The following is a 19,936-nucleotide window of genomic DNA, read 5'->3' as shown; positions in this document are numbered from 1 at the left end:
CAACTCAGATTCACATTAACAGTTTATAGCAGACATTTGTTTCAGTGTGTCAGCTGCAGATTTACTGTGTTTCCCTTCATGGAGACATCAGTGGGCAGAGAGTATATCAGAGTATACTCCCAGTATACTCCCAGAGTATACTGGGAGGCTGTGACAGATAGTCAGACCACTTAGTTCGTTCCTGAGGCTGATTGTTGTTTCCAGATAAAAGCTGAGTTCTCTTCTGTCGCTGCTGTCAGTCTCAGTAATGGTTTGATAACAAGCGCATCACAACAGGAAGTCTCTCTAATAAACACACAGTAACCAGAGACCTGCCATCCCATAATGTCCCCATATAAACACATTAAAATAAAAATACCTCAAACAATATTGCTTCTGCTTCTTTCCTGCCGGTAGATTCAATGAGCGGAAATATGGGGATTACAACCGCAGTGACGAGATCACACAGAATGATCCGAAGAGTTAAGCTCTACTGTTCCCACTTTTAATGCAGGATGTGAATGAAACTTGTTCATCCTGCCGACTTCAGCTCAAAATTGTAGCGTTTCCCGATGGCCTGCGTGTGAGGCGTTTATGAAACATCAGTAAATTTTAGTGTCTACTGATAGTCTGCATGAAAGGTGCTTAGGGGACGGGCACTGTTCTCTCCCCAGTCCAAACAGGCACATTTTGAACAGACACTGCACTAGTAGTATACTAAACCACAGACCTGATATTACATAATGTCCCAGATAAAGGCTGAACTACTCCTAATGCCATTATGCAGTTATGTAAAATCACAGGTTCGTTTCCACACCAACATAAACAGTCTGATTGGTTCTTCACATCCATCAGTTCTGTCAGTGTGTCTGCAGCCTCCAGAACATCTGTGTTTGTCGTTGCTATCTGATGCTAACAGTCTGTCACACAGACATACAGCTTCACTAACAGCGGAGGAGACTTAAATCAATACAAATTAATATCTGCTAAGAGGTGACATCGTCTCAGTTTGTCTGCTGCTGTGTACAGGAAGTGATCAGTGGCTGTCAAGTTTTATGAATGTTATTATTTTGATGTTTATGTTTATGTTTTACTCATGTCCTTCACACTGTTATTTACTTTCACATAATTTCATGGAAACCCCCCAAAAAACCCCTCATCACTAGTGTGACACTTGTGTTTGTTTCTATGTGTTTACCTGCAGACGTGTGTGCTTTAGAATAAGTAGTATTCATGCAGTTTACGATGACATTATGCTAAACTAACCGCTTACATTAACATACTCCGTATGACCATGAGTGACTCTGCTGATGATGATGTCACACGATGACCTGAAGGAAATACCTGCAGCAGGTAAACAGACACTGACAGGTGAACAGGTGCTGGTCTGTGATTGGCTGACATGTTATTACAGCTGCTGCAAGTGATGTGTGGGGGCGGGGCCTCAGAGAGGAGCTGCTCTCCAGGTGTTCAGCAGCTGGATGGGTCACGAGGTCATAAGGTCACATGATGCAGCTGTGGCCAGTTCAGAGATTAATAATTATAAATCAGCACATCTGTTGGTCTGTAATCATCTGATTAAAATATAAACAGCTGTGACAGCTTCCTGATATTTTCACAATAAGAGCCTCTAAACAGTTTGTCTTTACACCTTCTGATCAGTTATTGATTAGTGATTAGTTAAACAAGAATGTGCCTCCATGTTAATAACAGGACATTGATGTTTGTTAATTAAATCTGCCAGACTGGCTCCTTTTAATTGATTAAGTATTAAAAATAGAAGGAGAAGGAGGAGAAGAAGGAGAAGGAGGAGAAGAAGGAGAAGAAGAAGAAGAAGGAGGAGAAGAAGGAGAAGGAGGAGGAGAAGGAGAAGGAGAAGAAGAAGGAGGAGAAGAAGGAGAAGGAGGAGGAGAAGGAGAAGGAGAAGGAGAAGAAGAAGGAGAAGAAGAAGAAGGAGGAGAAGAAGGAGGAGAAGAAGAAGGAGGAGAAGAAGAAGGAGAAGAAGAAGGAGAAGGAGAAGAAGAAGGAGAAGGAGAAGAAGAAGGAGGAGAAGAAGAAGAAGGAGGAGAAGAAGAAGAAGAAGGAGGAGAAGAAGAAGAAGAAGGAGGAGAAGAAGGAGAAGAAGAAGGAGAAGGAGAAGGAGGAGAAGAAGGAGGAGAAGAAGAAGAAGGAGAAGGAGAAGGAGAAGAAGAAGAAGAAGAAGAAGAAGGAGGAGAAGGAGAAGAAGAAGAAGAAGGAGGAGAAGGAGAAGAAGAAGAAGAAGAAGAAGAAGGAGGAGAAGAAGGAGAAGAAGAAGGAGAAGGAGAAGGAGGAGAAGAAGGAGGAGAAGAAGAAGAAGAAGGAGGAGAAGGAGAAGAAGAAGAAGAAGGAGGAGAAGGAGAAGAAGAAGAAGAAGAAGAAGGAGGAGGAGAAGAAGGAGAAGAAGAAGGAGAAGGAGAAGGAGGAGAAGAAGAAGAAGGAGAAGGAGAAGGAGGAGAAGAAGAAGAAGGAGGAGAAGGAGAAGAAGAAGAAGAAGAAGAAGGAGAAGAAGAAGAAGAAGAAGAAGAAGAAGGAGAAGAAGAAGAAGAATAAGGAGTTTAGTGTGTCTCAGCGGTGTGAACATGCAGCTCGCTGCTTCCTCTCAGACCATAAAATTCTGAAACAGATTAATTTAATTTATATGAAAGAATGAAAAATAAAACTCGACAGAATCAGACGTCTGAACATCAGAAGCTCACAGATGTTGTTCAGCTGTTGTTATTGATGATGAAGCTGCAGAAACAGCAGCTGGAATGTTTTAGATCAATAACTGATTAATGATTAATAAGTGTGATTATCGTCATGTATGGTTTGTGTATGTGTGATGTATTTTATACATGTATGCAACATTGGATCAGCATTATATTGATCATATTTTATGTTTCTAGTCATTGTGTTACATATAGAGAATATTATATGCTGAATGTTCTGCAGGAGAATATTTATTGATTATCTTGTCATGTTTTAAAATCACCTCACTGCTGTCAGAGCGTGTCACCTGAACATCACACAGCTGCTTCACACGTTTACACGACGTGATTCATGTTTGATTCTTATAAATACACAAAAAAAACATTTTTTCTTTCTTTAAAGGCAAAACTATGATATCTAAGTCATTCTGTAGGAATAATAAAAACTATATTTGCCATGAAATCAAACAGAAATGTGACGTTCTGTCACAACAAAGTCAAAACTGAACTCACGGTTTAAAAGTGACGAGACGTCAGAATCACAAAACCTCCTTCATGCTTTTCCTCCTGGTTCTCCTCTTGTTCCTCCTCCTGTTAGTGCTGTTGGTCCTATTGATCCTATTGATCCTATTGATCCCCTTGGTTCTGTTGGTTCTGTTGGTTCTGTTGGTTCTGTTCCTTAAATCAGGTCAGTTTTTTACAGTCTGTCCTCAGAGCCTCGTACTGACCGTCGTCTCTTCTTCTTCTCTCTCTCCTGCTTTCTCATGTCATCAGAAACTTTTTTGTTTCATCTCTCTCTCTCTCTGTCTCTCTGTCTCTCTATGTCTCTCTCTCTGTCTCTGTGTCTCTCTATGTCTCTCTCTCTGTCTCTCTCTCTCTCTCTGTCTCTCTCTCTGTCTCTCTCTCTTTCTCTCTCTCTCTCTCTCTCTCTCTCTCTCTCTCGCTCTCTCTCTCTCTCTAGCTGCTCTGTGATTGGCTGACAGTCAGCAGTGATGTAGAAACCCTCCTCTGTGTTTTATTCATCTCTTCTTCTTCTGTGGTGTTTCTACTTGCTGAACTCATTTCATTGTTTTGTTGTGTTGAGCTGGAGCTCATATATACACACACACACACACACACACACACACACAGACACACAGACACACACACACACACACACACACACACACACATATATATATATATATATATATATATATAAAAAGAAAATCTCCCTCCCATCCTCCCACTGGGGGGGGGTGGGGGGTTTCTACCAGAGTTCTGGGAGTTTGAGGGTTCTGTGCAGTATCTCAGCTGTTCCTAGGACTGGGCTCTTCTGGACAGAGACCTCAGATGTTGTACCTGGAATCTGCTGGAGCCACTCTTCCAGTTTGTGGGTCACAGCCCCCAGTGCTCCCATTACCACTGGCACCACTGTTGCCTTCACTCCCCACATCTTTTCTAGCTCCTCTTGGTATTTTTAGATCTTCTCGTGTTCCTTCTTCTTGATGTTGCTGTCGCTTGGGATTGCTACGTCTATCACCGCTGCCTTCTTCTGTTGTTTGTTGATCAACACGATGTCTGGTTGGTTCGCCATCACCAGTTTGTCAGTCTGGATCTGGAAGTCCCACAGGATCTTGGCTTGGTCATTCTCAACCACCTTAGGAGGTGTCTTCCATTGTGACCTTGGGGCCTCCAGCCCATACTCAGTGCAGATGTTCCTGTACACTATGCCAGCCACTTGGTTATGGCGTTCCATGTACGCTGTTCCTGCCTGCATCTTACACCCTGCTATTATGTGCTGAACTGTCTCAGGAGCATCTTTGCACAGCCTGCACCTGGGGTCCTGTCTGGTGTGGTAGATCCCCGCCTCTATTGATCTTGTACTGAGTGCCTGTTCTTGTGCTGCCATGATCAGTGCTTCTCTGCTGTCCTTCAGTCCAGCCTTTTCCAGCCACTGGTAGGATTTCTTGATATCAGCCACTTCTTCTATCTGTCGGTGGTACATGCCGTGTAGGAGCTTGTCCCTCCATGATGGTTCCTCCTCCTCCTCTGCATCATCAGGTTTCTGCTGCCTGAGGTTCACTTAGCAGTTCATCTTTGGGGCCCATCTTCCTGATGTATTCCTGGATGTTGGTTGTTTCATCCTGGACAGTGGCTCTGACGCTCACCAGTCCTCGTCCTCCCTCGTTCTGCTTAGTGTACAGTCTCAGGGTGCTGGACTTGGGATGAAACCCTCCATGCATTGTGAGGAGCTTCCTTGTCTTGATATCAGTGGCCTCTATCTCCTCCTTTGGCCAGTTTATTATACCAGCGGGGTATCTGATGACTGGCAGGGCGTACGTGTTGATGGCCCGTATCTTGTTCTTCCCATTCAGTCAACTTTTCAGGACCTGCCTTACTCTGTGTAGGTATTTGGCTGTGGCTGACTTCCTTGCGGCCTCCTCAAGGCCTGCAGGATGCCAAGGTATTTGTAGCTGTCCTGAACATCTGCAATGCTGCCTTCTGGTAGCTCAACCCCCTCGGTCCTGATCATCTTCCCTCTCTTCGACACCATCCGACCACACTTATCTAGTCTGAATGACATTCCGATGTCGTTGCTGTAGATCCTGGTGAGGTGGATCAGTGAGTCGATGTCTCGCTCATTCCTGGCATACAGCTTGATGTCATCCATGTAGAGGAGGTGACTGGTGGTTGTTCCACTTCAGAACCGGTACCCATAGCCACTCTTTGAGATGATCTGGCTGAGGGGGTTCAGGCCTATGCAGAACAGCGGTGGGGATAGTGGATCACCTTGGTAAATGCCGCACTTGATGGTAACTTGTGCAGTTGGCTTTGAGTTGGCCTCCAGAGTCGTTTTCCACAGCCCCATTGAGTTCTTGATGAAGGCTCTTAGTGTCCTGTTGATGTTGTACATTTCCAAGCATTCCAGTATCCATGTGCGTGGCATTGAGTCGTAGGCTTTCTTGTAGTCAATCCAGGCGGTGCACAGGTTGGTCTGCCTGGTGCTTAGCTCCCCTGGTATTACTATCAATTCCTTTCTGGGCCATGCTCATGTATTGGGCCATGTGCCTATTCATCTTATATATATATATATATATATATATATAAGTGCACTATATATTAAAATATTAGAAACACCATTGAATATAATACAGTCTAGTTCAGCAGCAGCCACCACGACCTACAAATTATCACCTTTCTGACAACGTCAACAAAAACACTGAAAATGTATAAACTTCATAAAAGTCGAATTTATGGCAGAGCTGCTGTGTTGGATTATTAGATTGCAAAGGTGTTCCTAATGAAGTGTGTGAGTGTGTGCACTATATATATATATACATATATATATATGTGTGTGTGTGTGTGTGTGTGCAAGTAAATATATGTTTACTTTAAATAGAGTGAAGATTCAGCTTCTTGTTATTAAATCAGGTTCCTGCAGTGATGAGATTTATAAATAGAAACACATCAAATATAAATCTGATTCTTCATACTTCTGTTTTTATTGATCAGACTCCTGCATGTGTTTAATGTCTAAATGTCTTCATGTTTTTATCAGCCTGCAAACAGGTGAAGCACAGAAGAAGAATCTCACCTGAGATCAGATCCGTTCTTCACTGTTTATAAAGTAAAAACTGATCAAAATCCAGACAGACTGAGTTTGCGTAATAAAGGAAACAGTTTAATGATAAAGAAATGTTTAATATCTGAGAGACTGAAGGGTTTATAATAACATTTAGTTTAAAATGAATCATCTCTGCTCGTTCTAGTCTGCATCATATTTCCTGTTTCTATGTATTTTCTGAAGCTCATTAATTAAATCTGAAGGTCTGGTGTGTTTAATATGTTTAATGCAGAACAGCTGATGTGTGTGTTTCATTAGCATGTTTAATGTCTGCAGTGTAATTATAGATTCTATTATTTAAATGAAGCCATCAGGTTTTATTAGGTGTAAAAGTGATTTTAATCATTTTTGCACCAGAGTTATAACAGCAACTTTATATGTTTCTGTTATAAAATAATAAAAGCAGTTTATACGTTTGTTTAACAGAGTAATAATAAAGATGATACAGCGTATAAACAGACTGCAGATGTGTGAATCGCTGGTCGTGCAGCAGCAGCAGCACTTCATTCAGCTCATGAATGAAGATAAAAGCAGGTTTCCTCTCACAGATGCTAATAAGTTACAGCTCATTAACATGTTTGGTGTTCAGCTTCATCATGAAGCCGAGCAGAGAGACGATATAACAACACAACACACCGGGGTCAAAGGTCACTGTGGAGTAGATTCTGAACCACTTCTTCTGTTTTTAATGTTTGTTCATCGTGTATGAAACATCAACTTTATGTTTGAGTGAATTCAGCTGTATTGCGACAGTTTTTGTAATTCTATCTTGTGAAATATTAAAGTATCATTTTGTAGAATTAAATCATCTTTTCATCAATTCGTTAGTTCATCAACCAACAGTACATAAATTCATTGAAATGGTGCATCCATCAGCGTGTTCATCAACCTGGCCACTAATTCAGCAAAATACTTTGAAGCATATTCATATCTATTCAACTCAAAAAGTCATCAAAACATTACAAAACAAAATGAAAATGTATTCATCACTGTCATCAACATTGTTTTCAGTCTGAGGACGGATCTTCCTCCCTGCAGCACATCCACTCCTCTTCTCTCTTTGGATATTTGTTTGTCTCCGTACTTTCCTCCAAAAATGCTGCACAAATTCTCCTCAGTTATCTGCTTCTTTTGGGGTTGTTTCCCTTCGCTTTCCCTTTGGCTCTGCTTCAAACATGTGTGCCTCGCTTGTGAAGTAGCAGCTTGGATCTTTTCAGCTTGCTGGTAGAGGGGCGATGGCAGGTAGGCAGTGTGATGAGATCATCAAAACTGGTTGTCTTCTCTTCGACTATGTTGCTGGGATCTGGAGGCATCGTATCAGCGGTCTGGATAGATGTGGAAGGAGCCACCGTGGATCAGCTGTTGCTGGCACATCCAGGTTAACTGCCAGGGAGACGTCCAGCTTGGTGGTCACCATCTCAGTCACAGCATCTCCCTCTCTGCAGTCACAGTGATGTCAATCTCTGGAACTTCTTTTCTGTCAGTAGTCAGGCTCGGAGAGATCAGAGACCTGTCAATGCAAGTTTGGTCCAGAATATAGATCCCACTGCCCCTAAACCCTGCCCAGACATTCTGAGTTGTTGCTTCACTTTTCCATGTTTTTGAAAACACTCCAAGAAACAGAGGCTTCTGCAGCCTCTGCTCACCAGTCTCCCTGGTGAAGATACGGCCCTTCAGGTTCCAGTGGTACCTCAGGCTCCTGAAAAAGGCCCTGTCTGCTGGCTGCAGAATGTGGATGGTTTGTACAGGAAAGCACACGACATGCATATTGTGGTTTCTCATTAGTTCCAAGAATCTTTTGGTAGGGAAGTTATGAATTGTGTTCCCCAGTCCAGAAACACATCTGCATTGATCCACCCAGTCTCTGTTGTTTTGACCAGTGTGTTGTTGGGAGCCCCATAGCACCAGTCATTGGCCAACCACTTCCCCATGAAAATCACCCTTGAGTGGGCCATATTACCCCATCGTGTTTAGACTTGCAAGTAGGGTGGTGGTCTCTCCTCCCAGCAGCAGGTAGCGGAGAGGAATAGACCATAATCCAAAAAACTCAGCTCAGCGGAGTATAACCAGCATTTTGAGAGACAATTTTCAAACTTTGGAGCGAAACAAACAATAAAAAACAGACATATCTGACAGGACAAACAAACATGGAGATGTGCGTGCTGCCATCTTAGATTCAATCTCATCAGTGATGTCACAGTTTCTTCAGTCAGCTGACAGGAAGCTGAGGTGTTTTCCACAGCAGGAAGTGAAGATGAATTCAAACATCAGCATCAACATTCAGTTTTTCATCCAAACATTTTGTTTTAACATATTATTAGAGTAACAGATTGAACTCAACATGAGGATAGCCTGCTTCTCTGTTACCATGGCAACAGATTTGATCCTTTTATCACCTGGAGTGAATAAAATGAACCTTCACATGAACTCGATATCACAACACAAACTCCAGAGCTTTCACTCAAATCTCACTTTATTCATCAACATTTTTTGAGCAGTGACACTCTGAATAAACAAAGACTGACTGAACGTCTTATTGGTTGGTTAGGAGTGAGCGTGTCCTCTGACATCACTTCCCGTGTCCTAACGGATCTGAAGACCTTCGTCCGGCCCGTTCGTCACCTCCAGACTGAAGATCCTGGCCGAGATTCATCAGAGCACAAATACTGAGCTGACAGGAAGCAGGAGGCAGGTAACGCATCATCCTGAGAGATCAATACATCAATCAATACATCAATCAATATATCAATCAATACATCAATCAATATATCAATCAATACATCAATCAATACATCAATCAATATATCAATCAGTACATCAATACATCAATACATCAATCAATACATCAATCAATACATCAATCAATATATCAATCAGTACATCAATACATCAATACATCAATCAATACATCAACACATCAATACATCAATACATCAATCAATACATCAACACATCAATACATCAATACATCAATCAGTAGGTTGGTTCCCAACATGAGGCTCAGGAGCCCTGAAGGGGTCATATGATGATTCACAAGAGGACAGAGGAAAACCTGTGAGTTTTAGGGTCTGAAGACAGAGGACGTACAGACTGTAAAGACCCCTGAGGCACGTTTGTGACCATAGAAATAAAACTACGACTCCCATGATGCATTTCACTGACAAACATCCAGTCACAGAGCTTCATGTTCTGCCATCGAGCCAAAACTTCATCAAACATTCAGATGTTTAAATCACTTAACTTTATGATTCTGGACCACTTTCTAGTCATTTCAGTAACCATGGAAACAGCTCTAAACTCTGATTCATACTTCTGACTCCATAGAAACAGCAGCTGAGGCTCATGGGTATTGTAGTATTTAGATTACTTTAATGTGTTAATGAGCTGCAGGTAAAATACTATAATGAAAACTTCTGAAATGTGTAACAGCACCACCTGTTGTCAGATCTGCAGCAAATCTGGTCTGATGACACTAAAGAATAATTTTGGATCTAAATTTGTGGTGACAAGTGAACAAGTTAATACTGAGATCAGATGAAAAACAGCTGGAAACAAACAAAAACAACAGAATGTTTTGCTTTCTGTCACCAGTGACGTTACACAGGAGACTCCAGTGTTCCTATGACGACAAGCTGTGATAAACCAGTAACAGAACACTTCCCTCTGCTACATGAAAAAAAATCTTTTTTTTTTCTTTCTGACTCATATTTTGATTTTTTCATGTTAAAATAAGATTGTTTGATTTCCTGTTGACGCTGAAAACCTTTACAATGACAAAACGTGATGAGTGTTTGAAAATGTTCAGTAGATGAAGTCATGTGACAATAAACAGTGAACAGGTGGAGATAAAAACATTCTGCTATAGGTGTGATGATGATGACAATTATGATAATGAAGATGTTCATTTCTTTCCATTGCCAAATGGGTCTGAGGTGAGGCTGCCGGCCGTCTTGTCCCCAGTCTGCAGGCTGGAGCCAAGGTTTGCTGTCAGACAGGTGGGGAGGACGCAGTAGACTTGTTGGACACTAGAGGAGACCACAGGTGAGAGGACAGATGAGAGAACAGGTGAGACAACAGGTGAGTCGACAGGTGAGACGACAGGTGAGAGGACAGGTGAGACGACAAGTGAGACGACAAATGAGTCGACAGGTGAGAGGACAGGTGAGTCGACAGGTGAGTCGACAGGTGAGACGACAAATGAGTCGACAGGTGAGTCGACAGGTGAGTCGACAGATGAGTCGACAGGTGAGTCGAGAGGTGAGATGACAGATGAGTCGACAGGTGAGACGACAGATGAGTCGACAGGTGAGTCGAGAGGTGAGACGACAGGTGAGACGACAGTTGAATCGACAGGTGAGATGACAGGTGAGAGGACAGATGAGTCAACAGGTGAGTCAACAGGTGAGTCGACAGGTGAGACGACAGGTGTGACAAGAGGAGAATCAAGAGGTGAGACGACAGGTGAGATGACAGTTGAATCGACAGGTGAGACAAGAGGTGAGACAAGAGGTGAGTCGAGGTGAGGTGACAGGTTGAAACAAACTAGTTTCAACCTGATGTCAAACATGAAAATAATGAAATAGTCAGAAATTAATTCACTCACGTGGCCGGAGAAACAGGCGAGTCGTTTCCTGTGTTGTTTGGTCTGAAGTCACTGAATAAAAAATATTAAACTACATTACATAAGAAAACGTATTATTTACAATTGATTTGCTTTTGACTGCTGAACTGATTTATGAAAGAGTTTCTTTGGTATATAAACAGGTATATAAATAAAGAGGTAAGTATATAAACAAGTAAATATATAAACAGGTAAGTATATAAACAGGTATATATATATAAAGAGATAAGTATATAAACAGGCATATATATATATATAAAGAGATAAGTATATAAACAGGTATATATATATATATATAAAGAGATAAGTATATAAACAGGTATATAAATAAAGAGATAAGTATATAAACAGGTATATATATAGAGAAGTAAGTATATAAACAGGTATATATATAGACAGGTAAGTACATAAACAGGTATATAAATAAAGAGATAAGTATATAAACAGGTATATATATAAAGAGATAAGTCTATAAACAGGTATATATATAAAGAGATAAGTATATAAACAGGTATATATATAGACAGGTAAGTACATAAACAGGTATATAAATAAAGAGATAAGTATATAAACAGGTATATAAATAAAGAGATAAGTATATAAACAGGTATATATATAAAGAAGTAAGTATATAAACAGGTATATAAATAAAGAGATAAGTATATAAACAGGTATATATATAAAGAAGTAAGTCTATAAACAGGTATATAAATAAAGAGATAAGTATATAAACAGGTATATATATAAAGAGATAAGTATATAAACAGGTATATATATAGACAGGTAAGTACATAAAAAGGTATATAAATAAAGAGATAAGTATATAAACAGGTATATATATAAAGAGATAAGTATATAAACAGGTATATAAATAAAGAGATAAGTATATAAACAGGTATATATATAAAGAAGTAAGTATATAAACAGGTATATATATAAAGAGATAAGTATATAAACAGGTATATATATAAAGAAGTAAGTATATAAACAGGTATATATATAAAGAGATAAGTATATAAACAAGTATATATATAAAGAGATAAGTATATAAACAGGTATATATATAAAGAGATAAGTATATAAACAGGTATATAAATAAAGAAGTAAGTATATAAACAGGTATATATATAGACAGGTAAGTACATAAAAATCTATATAAATAAAGAGATAAGTATATAAACAGGTATATAAATAAAGAGATAAGTATATAAACAGGTATATATATATAAAGAAGTAAGTATATACACAGGTATATATATATAAAGAAGTAAGTATATAAACAGGTATATTTATAAAGAGATAAGTATATAAACAGGTATATAAATAAAGAGATAAGTATATAAACAGGTATATATATAAAGAAGTAAGTATATAAACAGGTATATAAATAAAGAGATAAGTATATAAACAGGTATATATATAAAGAAGTAAGTATATAAACAGGTATATAAATAGAGAGATAAGTATATAAACAGGTATATATATAAAGAAGTAAGTATATAAACAGGTATATAAATAAAGAGATAAGTATATAAACAGGTATATATATAGACAGGTAAGTACATAAAAAGGTATATATATAAAGAGATAAGTATATAAACAGGTATATATATATAAAGAAGTAAGTATATAAACAGGTATATAAATAAAAAGATAAGTATATAAACAGGTATATATATAGACAGGTAAGTACATAAAAAGGTATATAAATAAAGAGATAAGTATATAAACAGGTATATATATATATAAAGAGATAAGTATATAAACAGGTATATATATAAAGAGATAAGTATATAAACAGGTATATATATATATAAAGAGATAAGTATATAAACAGGTATATAAATAAAGAGATAAGTATATAAACAGGTATATATATAAAGAAGTAAGTATATAAACAGGTATATAAATAAAGAGATAAGTATATAAACAGGTATATATATAAAGAAGTAAGTATATAAACAGGTATATAAATAAAGAGATAAGTATATAAACAGGTATATATATAAAGAGATAAGTATATAAACAGGTATATATATAGACAGGTAAGTACATAAAAAGGTATATAATTAAAGAGATAAGTATATAAACAGGTATATATATAAAGAGATAAGTATATAAACAGGTATATAAATAAAGAGATAAGTATATAAACAGGTATATAAATAAAGAGATAAGTATATAAACAGGTATATAAATAAAGAGATAAGTATATAAACAGGTATAAATATAAAGAAGTAAGTATATAAACAGGTATATAAATAAAGAGATAAGTATATAAACAGGTATATATATATTAAGAGATAAGTATATAAACAGGTATATATATAAAGAGATAAATATATAAACAGGTATATATATAAAGAAGTAAGTATATAAACAGGTATATAAATAAAGAGATAAGTATATAAACAGGTATATAAATAAAGAGATAAGTATATAAACAGGTATATATATAAAGAAGTAAGTATATAAAAAGGTATATAAATAAAGAGATAAGTATATAAACAGGTATATATATATAGAGATAAGTATATAAACAGGTATATATATAAAGAGATAAGTATATAAACAGGTATATATATAAAGAGATAAGTATATAAACAGGTATATAAATAAAGAGATAAGTATATAAACAGGTACATATATAAAGAAGTAAGTATATAAACAGGTTTATAAATAAAGAGATAAGTATATAAACAGGTATATATATAAAGAGATAAGTATATAAACAGGTATATAAATAAAGAAGTAAGTATATAAACAGGTATATATATAGACAGGTAAGTACATAAAAATCTATATAAATAAAGAGATAAGTATATAAACACGTATATATATAGACAGGTGAGTACATAAACAGGTATATATATATATATATATATATATATATATATATATATAAATAAAGAGATAAGTATATAAACAGGTATATAAATAAAGAGATAAGTATATAAACAGGTATATAAATAAAGAGATAAGTATATAAACAGGTATATAAATAAAGAGATAAGTATATAAACAGGTATATAAATAAACTCACTCTTTTTGCTGTGGAAGAGCATTCCTGGAAAACAAACAAACTAGTTTCAACCTGATGTCAAACATGAAAATAATGAAATAGTCAGAAATTAATTCACTCACGTGGCCGGAGAAATAGACGAGTAGTTTCCTGTGTTGTTTGATCTGAAGTCACTGAATAAAAAATATTAAACTACATTACATAAGAAAATGTATTATTTACAATTGATTTGCTTTTGACTGCTGAACTGATTTATGAAAGAGTTTCTTTGGTAAAATCGAGGACGTTTCTAATGAAGTTCTCTGTGTAATTTCAGCAAATAACAAAATGTCACTAAACCCCATAAAGCTGAGATGTAAATGACATTGCAGATATGTTTACATGTTTACGTGTTTACATGTTTACATGTTACTCACCCTGTGAAGTCGGCGGTGACATTCTGATGAAACTCGGGTCTGCAGATAAAACACAGAAAAAAACGTGAGCTCTCTGTAATCGGATCACATGATTAAACGTCATTAAATGTCACCTGGTATGTTTATACATATTGCGTCATGTTTATATGTCACAAACTATATGAAACAAACTATTTATATTTAATTCTGGTTTATATCTCATGAATGTCACAGCAACATGCAACAGTTCTGATTCTATAATTACATTTTTCTGTTGTAACAGTATTTTTTCTTATAATTGTGTCATAATAACATATAAGGTTCAGATCTTAAGATTAAAAGATTAATTCCCATTAATATCTCAAATTACAGCTTTTTTCTCCTCTATAAATAAAAATTATAATAATCTTAGAATTACAAGAGGTTTTATAATAACTACTGTACATCATGTCACAAAAACATTAGAAATAACTGAATAACTAAACCAGACTTTTTATTCAACATTTAGTTTAATTTAATTAAGCAAAATAAAGATGTAAATGTTATAATTACACTTTCATATTAAATATATTATTACTTTTTATCTCTATGGTTTTAACATTTTTTAATCTCCTTTGTACATTTCTTTGGTTAAAAATCTTTTTATGTCTCGTGTTCTGTAGTGAACGTCTGATGTCATGTGACACGCAGGTTATGACTCACCTGGTGACGTTCTGCAGGTTTCTCTACAAACACAAAAACCATCAGGAAAACCCAGAGACGGTTTTACCGTCAGTGTCACCTGTGATCAGATCTCACCTGGAGAGGTTGTGTGCAGGAAGAGGACGAGCAGAAGCAGAGATCACCATCATCATCATCATCAGAAACACAGTCGTCATGGTGACAGAGAGGAGCGCCGAGGTTCAGACTGAGGCCGACTCGTCGCTTTTATACTCGACTCTGCATCTGTCAGCTGATCTGAGCTCGGTGTTCCCACGTCAGCCCGGCCTCCCGCTGTCGGCTGAAGGTCGGCTGAAGGTCGGCGCCGTCCGCTGTGACTGATGATGTTGTTCAGCGTTGTTTCAATATTTACCGTTTGAGTTTATCAGCTCAGCTGTCAGCAGGTTCATGAGAAACTCAGAGGACGAGTTTATTTATTGAAACTTTATCTCTACATGTGTTAAACATCTTCTTCTCATGTTTTAAAGCTGCTTTAAATAAGAATCTTATAATCGTCTCCCCAAACTCCAGAACCTGTGAATGTAAATATCATTTATTATTTAATATTGTTCTCCTGTTATTTCTCAGTGTTTCCACGTCACACCTGTCAGGTGAATACTGGACCGTGATTGGCTCCAAACTAGCTGTGATGTCATAAATCCTGCAGGTGTTAAACTGAGATTTAAGGTGTTTTCTGTAGTTTCATGTATTTCATGTGCTGCTCATTGTTGGGTCTGTAAATTAAAGAGAGTTCGGTTTTGACCTGCTCGATGTGAAAAGTGCCTTGAGATGACTTTTGTTGTGATATGGCGCTATATAAATAAAAATTGATTGATTGATTGATTGATTGATGACTTCCGAACCTTGACTGTTTGTTTATTTGGCCATCTGTTGCCATGACGACAACTTGTGAGTTCAAAGGTCTGTACTAGGAAGCAGATTTGTGGTCAATGAGGTAACTTCAGGTGTGACGTCTCAAGTCTCCTCGCCTGAACCGGAAGTTGTTCCTGATGCGCCATTTTGACGAGCGTCTCAAGTCTCTTATTCTGCTCGGAGGAGCGAGGAGGAAACATGAGAGCAGCCTCACAGGAAGTCTTTTACCAGCCGACACGCCCCCTTATTGGATATCAGTTATTGATTGGACGCTGCAGCTGATCAGACTGATCTGATACATCACTGCAGTTTCACACCGACGTGACAGATTATAGATTAAATATGTGGTTCACTCCCGAGTTTTATGCTTTATTTGTTTTCTGATTCATCATAAAGTTAAAATCAGTTAATTGTCGGTCTGATCAACAAAAGAACCAAAAACAACTTTCTTCATGTATTAGAGAGATTTGTCTTTTCATGATGTTATTTCCTCCATTAAACTGTTTCCTGCTGACAGACAGACTCTTCCTGACTTTAATTTGATCCATAATAACAGTTCAACACAGTTATATTTTACATCATTTATCGTCATTTACATTCAGTCACATGTGAGGCTGAAACTTCCTGAACGTTGGGTTTGATATGAGTTACATCATTTCCATTTTCCCTGAAACATTTAACCAAATATATATTTCCCAGTGTTCAGGAGACACTCTGATCATATTCTGGGTTATTGAATGATGAATTCACTATCAGGATTATCAAAAGATACAGATACAAATAATCAATAAATAGTATAAACGCATTCTGCCAGTAGAAATGGTTCCTGTACGTCTGAGCAGGACACAGTATAAACAGGAAACAGCTGCTGCAGTGATAACTGTGAACCTTTATTAGTGTTAACACAGTGCACACGTGTACAGACACAAACTCCATCAGAAGTTTCTACAGCTGTTAAAGCTGACTGACAGCTGATCACAGCTGTGATCAGCTGATCACAGCTGGATCAGCTTCTAACAAACGGAGATCGTTTACGACACTAAACACATATTTTAATAGTTGAATAGTGATTTTACTCTCTGATTCATGGCTGCAGTCAGAATAACATCAGACAACTGCAGATAAACACCAGAGATCAATAATCCTCACTGTTAATTGGCTCCATGATTATAAATCATCAGTCATTAAATACTTTTACACTCTTTGCTTCAGCAGCAGAAACAGTCTGACGTTACTTTAAGTTTGTTATGTGACATATTCAGATGGTTTGTAAACAGTGAAAATACTCCCTCTATACTTCAGTCATATAGAATAATTCCTACATGGATTTGATTTATTTATGATTTCTAGTGTTTGTTGTGTGATTACAGGCTCGTTTACATTTCACTTGGTTGAATCTGCAGGTTCTTGGTTTCACTGTTTCATCTCATATGAAGAACTTCATTCATGGTTCTGATGACGTCGCTCGTTATTAACGACCCGCCTCTTTCACATGAACGCGCTCGTTATTAACGACCCGCCTCTTTCACATGAACACGCTCGTTATTAACGACCCGCCTCTTTCACATGAACGCGCTCGTAGCTGTTAACCAGAGTTACTGAGCTGGTTGGTAACAGCTTCATAGTTCTGGTTCTGGTTCTTCATAGTTCTGGTTCTGGACGGACAAAGTCAGGCTCAGTGAGGACAGATAACCTGGATATGTTCCTGGATATGTTGAACCTGCTTCATAGTTCAGACTTCTGATAAAATGATCACATGACATCATCAGCACTCTGTCCAATCAGATTAAACTTTAAGGTTTCAGTGTTTTATATCAAATATAATGAACCTGAATCTCACAACAACAACATTTATTTCATCATCTGATAAGTTAAAACATCTGAAACAAACAAACAAACACAGTTTAATATAATTTCTTCCATCAGGACGTCTGACAGGAAGGAAAACTTGATATTTTTATCAGCTGCTTGTCACATGACATGAACAACTTCTTCCACTTCCTCAAAAACTCAATGAACTAAAATTTGTTTTCAAAAAGCAGAAATAAAAAGAAAAACACGACAAACATCACGTGACAAAGAATCGATTATAAATCAATATGTTCAGTTATTATTGGATCATCAAACGTCACAGAAACAGAAACAATACACCGATCACCAAACATGTTAATCACACGCTTACTGTGTGTGTGTGTGTGTGTGTGTGTTTAGTATGTGTGTGTGTGTGTGTGTGTGTTTACTGTGTGTGTGTGTTTACAGTGTGTGTGTGTGTGTGTGTGTGTGTGTGTGTGTGTGTGTGTGTTTAGTGTGTGTGTGTGTGTGTTTAGTATGTGTGTGTGTGTGTGTGTGTGTGTTTAGTGTGTGTGTGAGTGTGTGTGTGTGTGTGTGTTTAGTGTGTGTTTAGTGTGTGTGTGTGTGTGTGTGTGTGTGTGTGTGTGTGTTTAGTGTGTGTGTGAGTGTGTGTGTGTGTTTAGTGTGTGTTTAGTGTGTGTGTGTGTGTGTGTTTAGTATGTGTGTGTGTGTGTGTGTGTGTTTAGTGTGTGTGTGTGTGTGTGTGTGTGTGTGTGTTTAGTGTGTGTTTAGTGTGTGTGTGTGTGTGTGTGTGTGTAAAGTGTGTGTTTAGTGTGTGTGTGTGTGTGTGTGTGTTTACAGTGTGTGTGTGTGTGTGTGTGTTTACAGTGTGTGTGTGTGTGTGTCTGTTTAGTATGTGTGTGTGTGTGTGTGTGTGTGTGTGTTTACTGTGTGTGTGTGTGTTTACTGTGTGTGTGTGTGTGTGTGTGTGTTTACTGTGTGTGTGTGTTTACAGTGTGTGTGTGTGTGTGTGTGTGTGTGTGTGTGTGTGTGTTTACTGTGTGTGTGTGTGTGTGTGTGTGTGTTTAGTGTGTGTTTAGTGTGTGTGTGTGTGTGTGTGTGTAAAGTGTGTGTTTAGTGTGTGTGTGTGTGTTTACAGTGTGTGTTTAGTGTGTGTGTGTGTTGAGTTCATCGGAAGTCCTCGGCGGAGAACATGCCCTTGGCTCGGCGCAGGATGGAGTCCTTGGACGCGTCGTACGGATGCTCTTTGGACGGGATCTCCAGCACGGCGGGGATCGACTGCATGTGGGCGTCGATGGCGTGACGGATCATCTCGGCGATGAACTGATTGATCAGGATGATGCCGATGTCGTTCCGACCCAAGAAGCTCCTGCAGAGACGAAGAAACGCAGAAAACATTTCTATCGATTCAATCAAAACATTTCACATCCGATCGTTCGCTCAGTGTTTTAGAAATAAACGAATAAACATTCAGAAAATGATCCTAAACTGATCTGATGATTAAAAAGGAATTACTGAATAACTTTGGTTTAGTAAACATGAGACAGAAGAACTGGGATCACACACAAAACTCCATTTAAACAATCTGACATTTTCATTGACAACAGAAAAAATGTCAAAATGAGCATTTAGGAGGTTTAATTGAATGAATATCAGCTGCTGGATGGATCATTAATATATTGAACATCAGGCAACAATTTAAAATGCTGGGATTAAAACTGGAAAATGCTGAAATCAGCTTCAGTTTTAATTGTTATCAGCTGATTATTGGATTGATCACGTGTGTGATTGATGAACGTCAGTTTGCTGAGTCTCTTACTTGAAGGTCTCCTCGATCTCTGTGATGCTCGTGTCCTTCTCCACCACCAAGAAATTCGGTTTCCGGTTCTTGTTGAGTTCGCCGATCCCACCGAGCAGGAATCCGGTGCACGTGTCCTCATCACCGATAACGGCGATCAGTTTCCCGCGGCCGGCCATCACGAGCTGAAAAAACACCAGATTAACGGAGAAAACAGAGACTCAGCTTCCCTGACAATGTCTGCAGATCATGTGAGAGAGTCAGCTGACCGACACTTCCGCTTTCTCACACCTTCTTAGAGGTGTAAGCGCGCACTCTGCTGCCCGGCGGGAAAATAACAACTAACCGGAAGTGACCTGTTAAACAGCGAGTTGCACTTCAGACATGTTTTAATTAATTTATTATTGACTTATTTTACCATT

General features: G+C 37.9%; 2 protein-coding genes across 2 annotated transcripts; both read right to left on the bottom strand.

Annotated features, from left to right (window-relative positions):
- Nucleotides 1–8,749: 8,749 nt before the first annotated feature.
- On the bottom strand, nucleotides 8,750–15,308 carry zgc:193726 (uncharacterized protein LOC561161 homolog). Its single transcript, XM_067581478.1, has 6 exons — nucleotides 15,131–15,308; nucleotides 14,354–14,392; nucleotides 14,060–14,110; nucleotides 13,959–13,982; nucleotides 10,898–10,948; nucleotides 8,750–10,319 (listed from the first exon to the last, which is right to left on the bottom strand). Exons 1-6 carry the CDS (start codon nucleotides 15,208–15,210, stop codon nucleotides 10,196–10,198), a joined length of 369 nt encoding a protein of 122 aa, XP_067437579.1. The 5' UTR covers nucleotides 15,211–15,308; the 3' UTR covers nucleotides 8,750–10,195.
- A 2,432-nt stretch (nucleotides 15,309–17,740) lies between these two features.
- atp6v1f (ATPase H+ transporting V1 subunit F) lies at nucleotides 17,741–19,790 on the bottom strand. The gene is made up of 2 exons (XM_067581528.1): nucleotides 19,536–19,790; nucleotides 17,741–19,085 (listed from the first exon to the last, which is right to left on the bottom strand). The coding sequence occupies exons 1-2, from the start codon at nucleotides 19,691–19,693 to the stop codon at nucleotides 18,884–18,886; spliced, it is 360 nt and encodes a 119-aa protein (XP_067437629.1). The 5' UTR covers nucleotides 19,694–19,790; the 3' UTR covers nucleotides 17,741–18,883.
- Between the last annotated feature and the right edge of the window lie 146 nt (nucleotides 19,791–19,936).

This window comes from Thunnus thynnus, chromosome 23 (assembly GCF_963924715.1).
Source record: "Thunnus thynnus chromosome 23, fThuThy2.1, whole genome shotgun sequence".
Lineage (NCBI taxonomy): Eukaryota > Metazoa > Chordata > Actinopteri > Scombriformes > Scombridae > Thunnus > Thunnus thynnus.
The sequence above is the reverse complement of the archived record's forward strand: the minus strand, read 5'-3'. Positions and strand labels throughout refer to the sequence as shown.

Coding starts and splice junctions, on each gene's coding strand:
- zgc:193726 (XM_067581478.1), bottom strand. CDS start 15,210: ATGACGACTGTGTTTCTGATGATGATGATGATGGTGATCTCTGCTTCT. Junction 13,983..14,059: donor TCGTCTATTTCTCCGGCCAC/GTGAGTGAATTA, acceptor TTTGTTTTCCAG/GAATGCTCTTCCACAGCAAA. Junction 10,320..10,897: donor TCGCCTGTTTCTCCGGCCAC/GTGAGTGAATTA, acceptor GGTCTCCTCTAG/TGTCCAACAAGTCTACTGCG.
- atp6v1f (XM_067581528.1), bottom strand. CDS start 19,693: ATGGCCGGCCGCGGGAAACTGATCGCCGTTATCGGTGATGAGGACACG. Junction 19,086..19,535: donor GAGATCGAGGAGACCTTCAA/GTAAGAGACTCA, acceptor TCGTCTCTGCAG/GAGCTTCTTGGGTCGGAACG.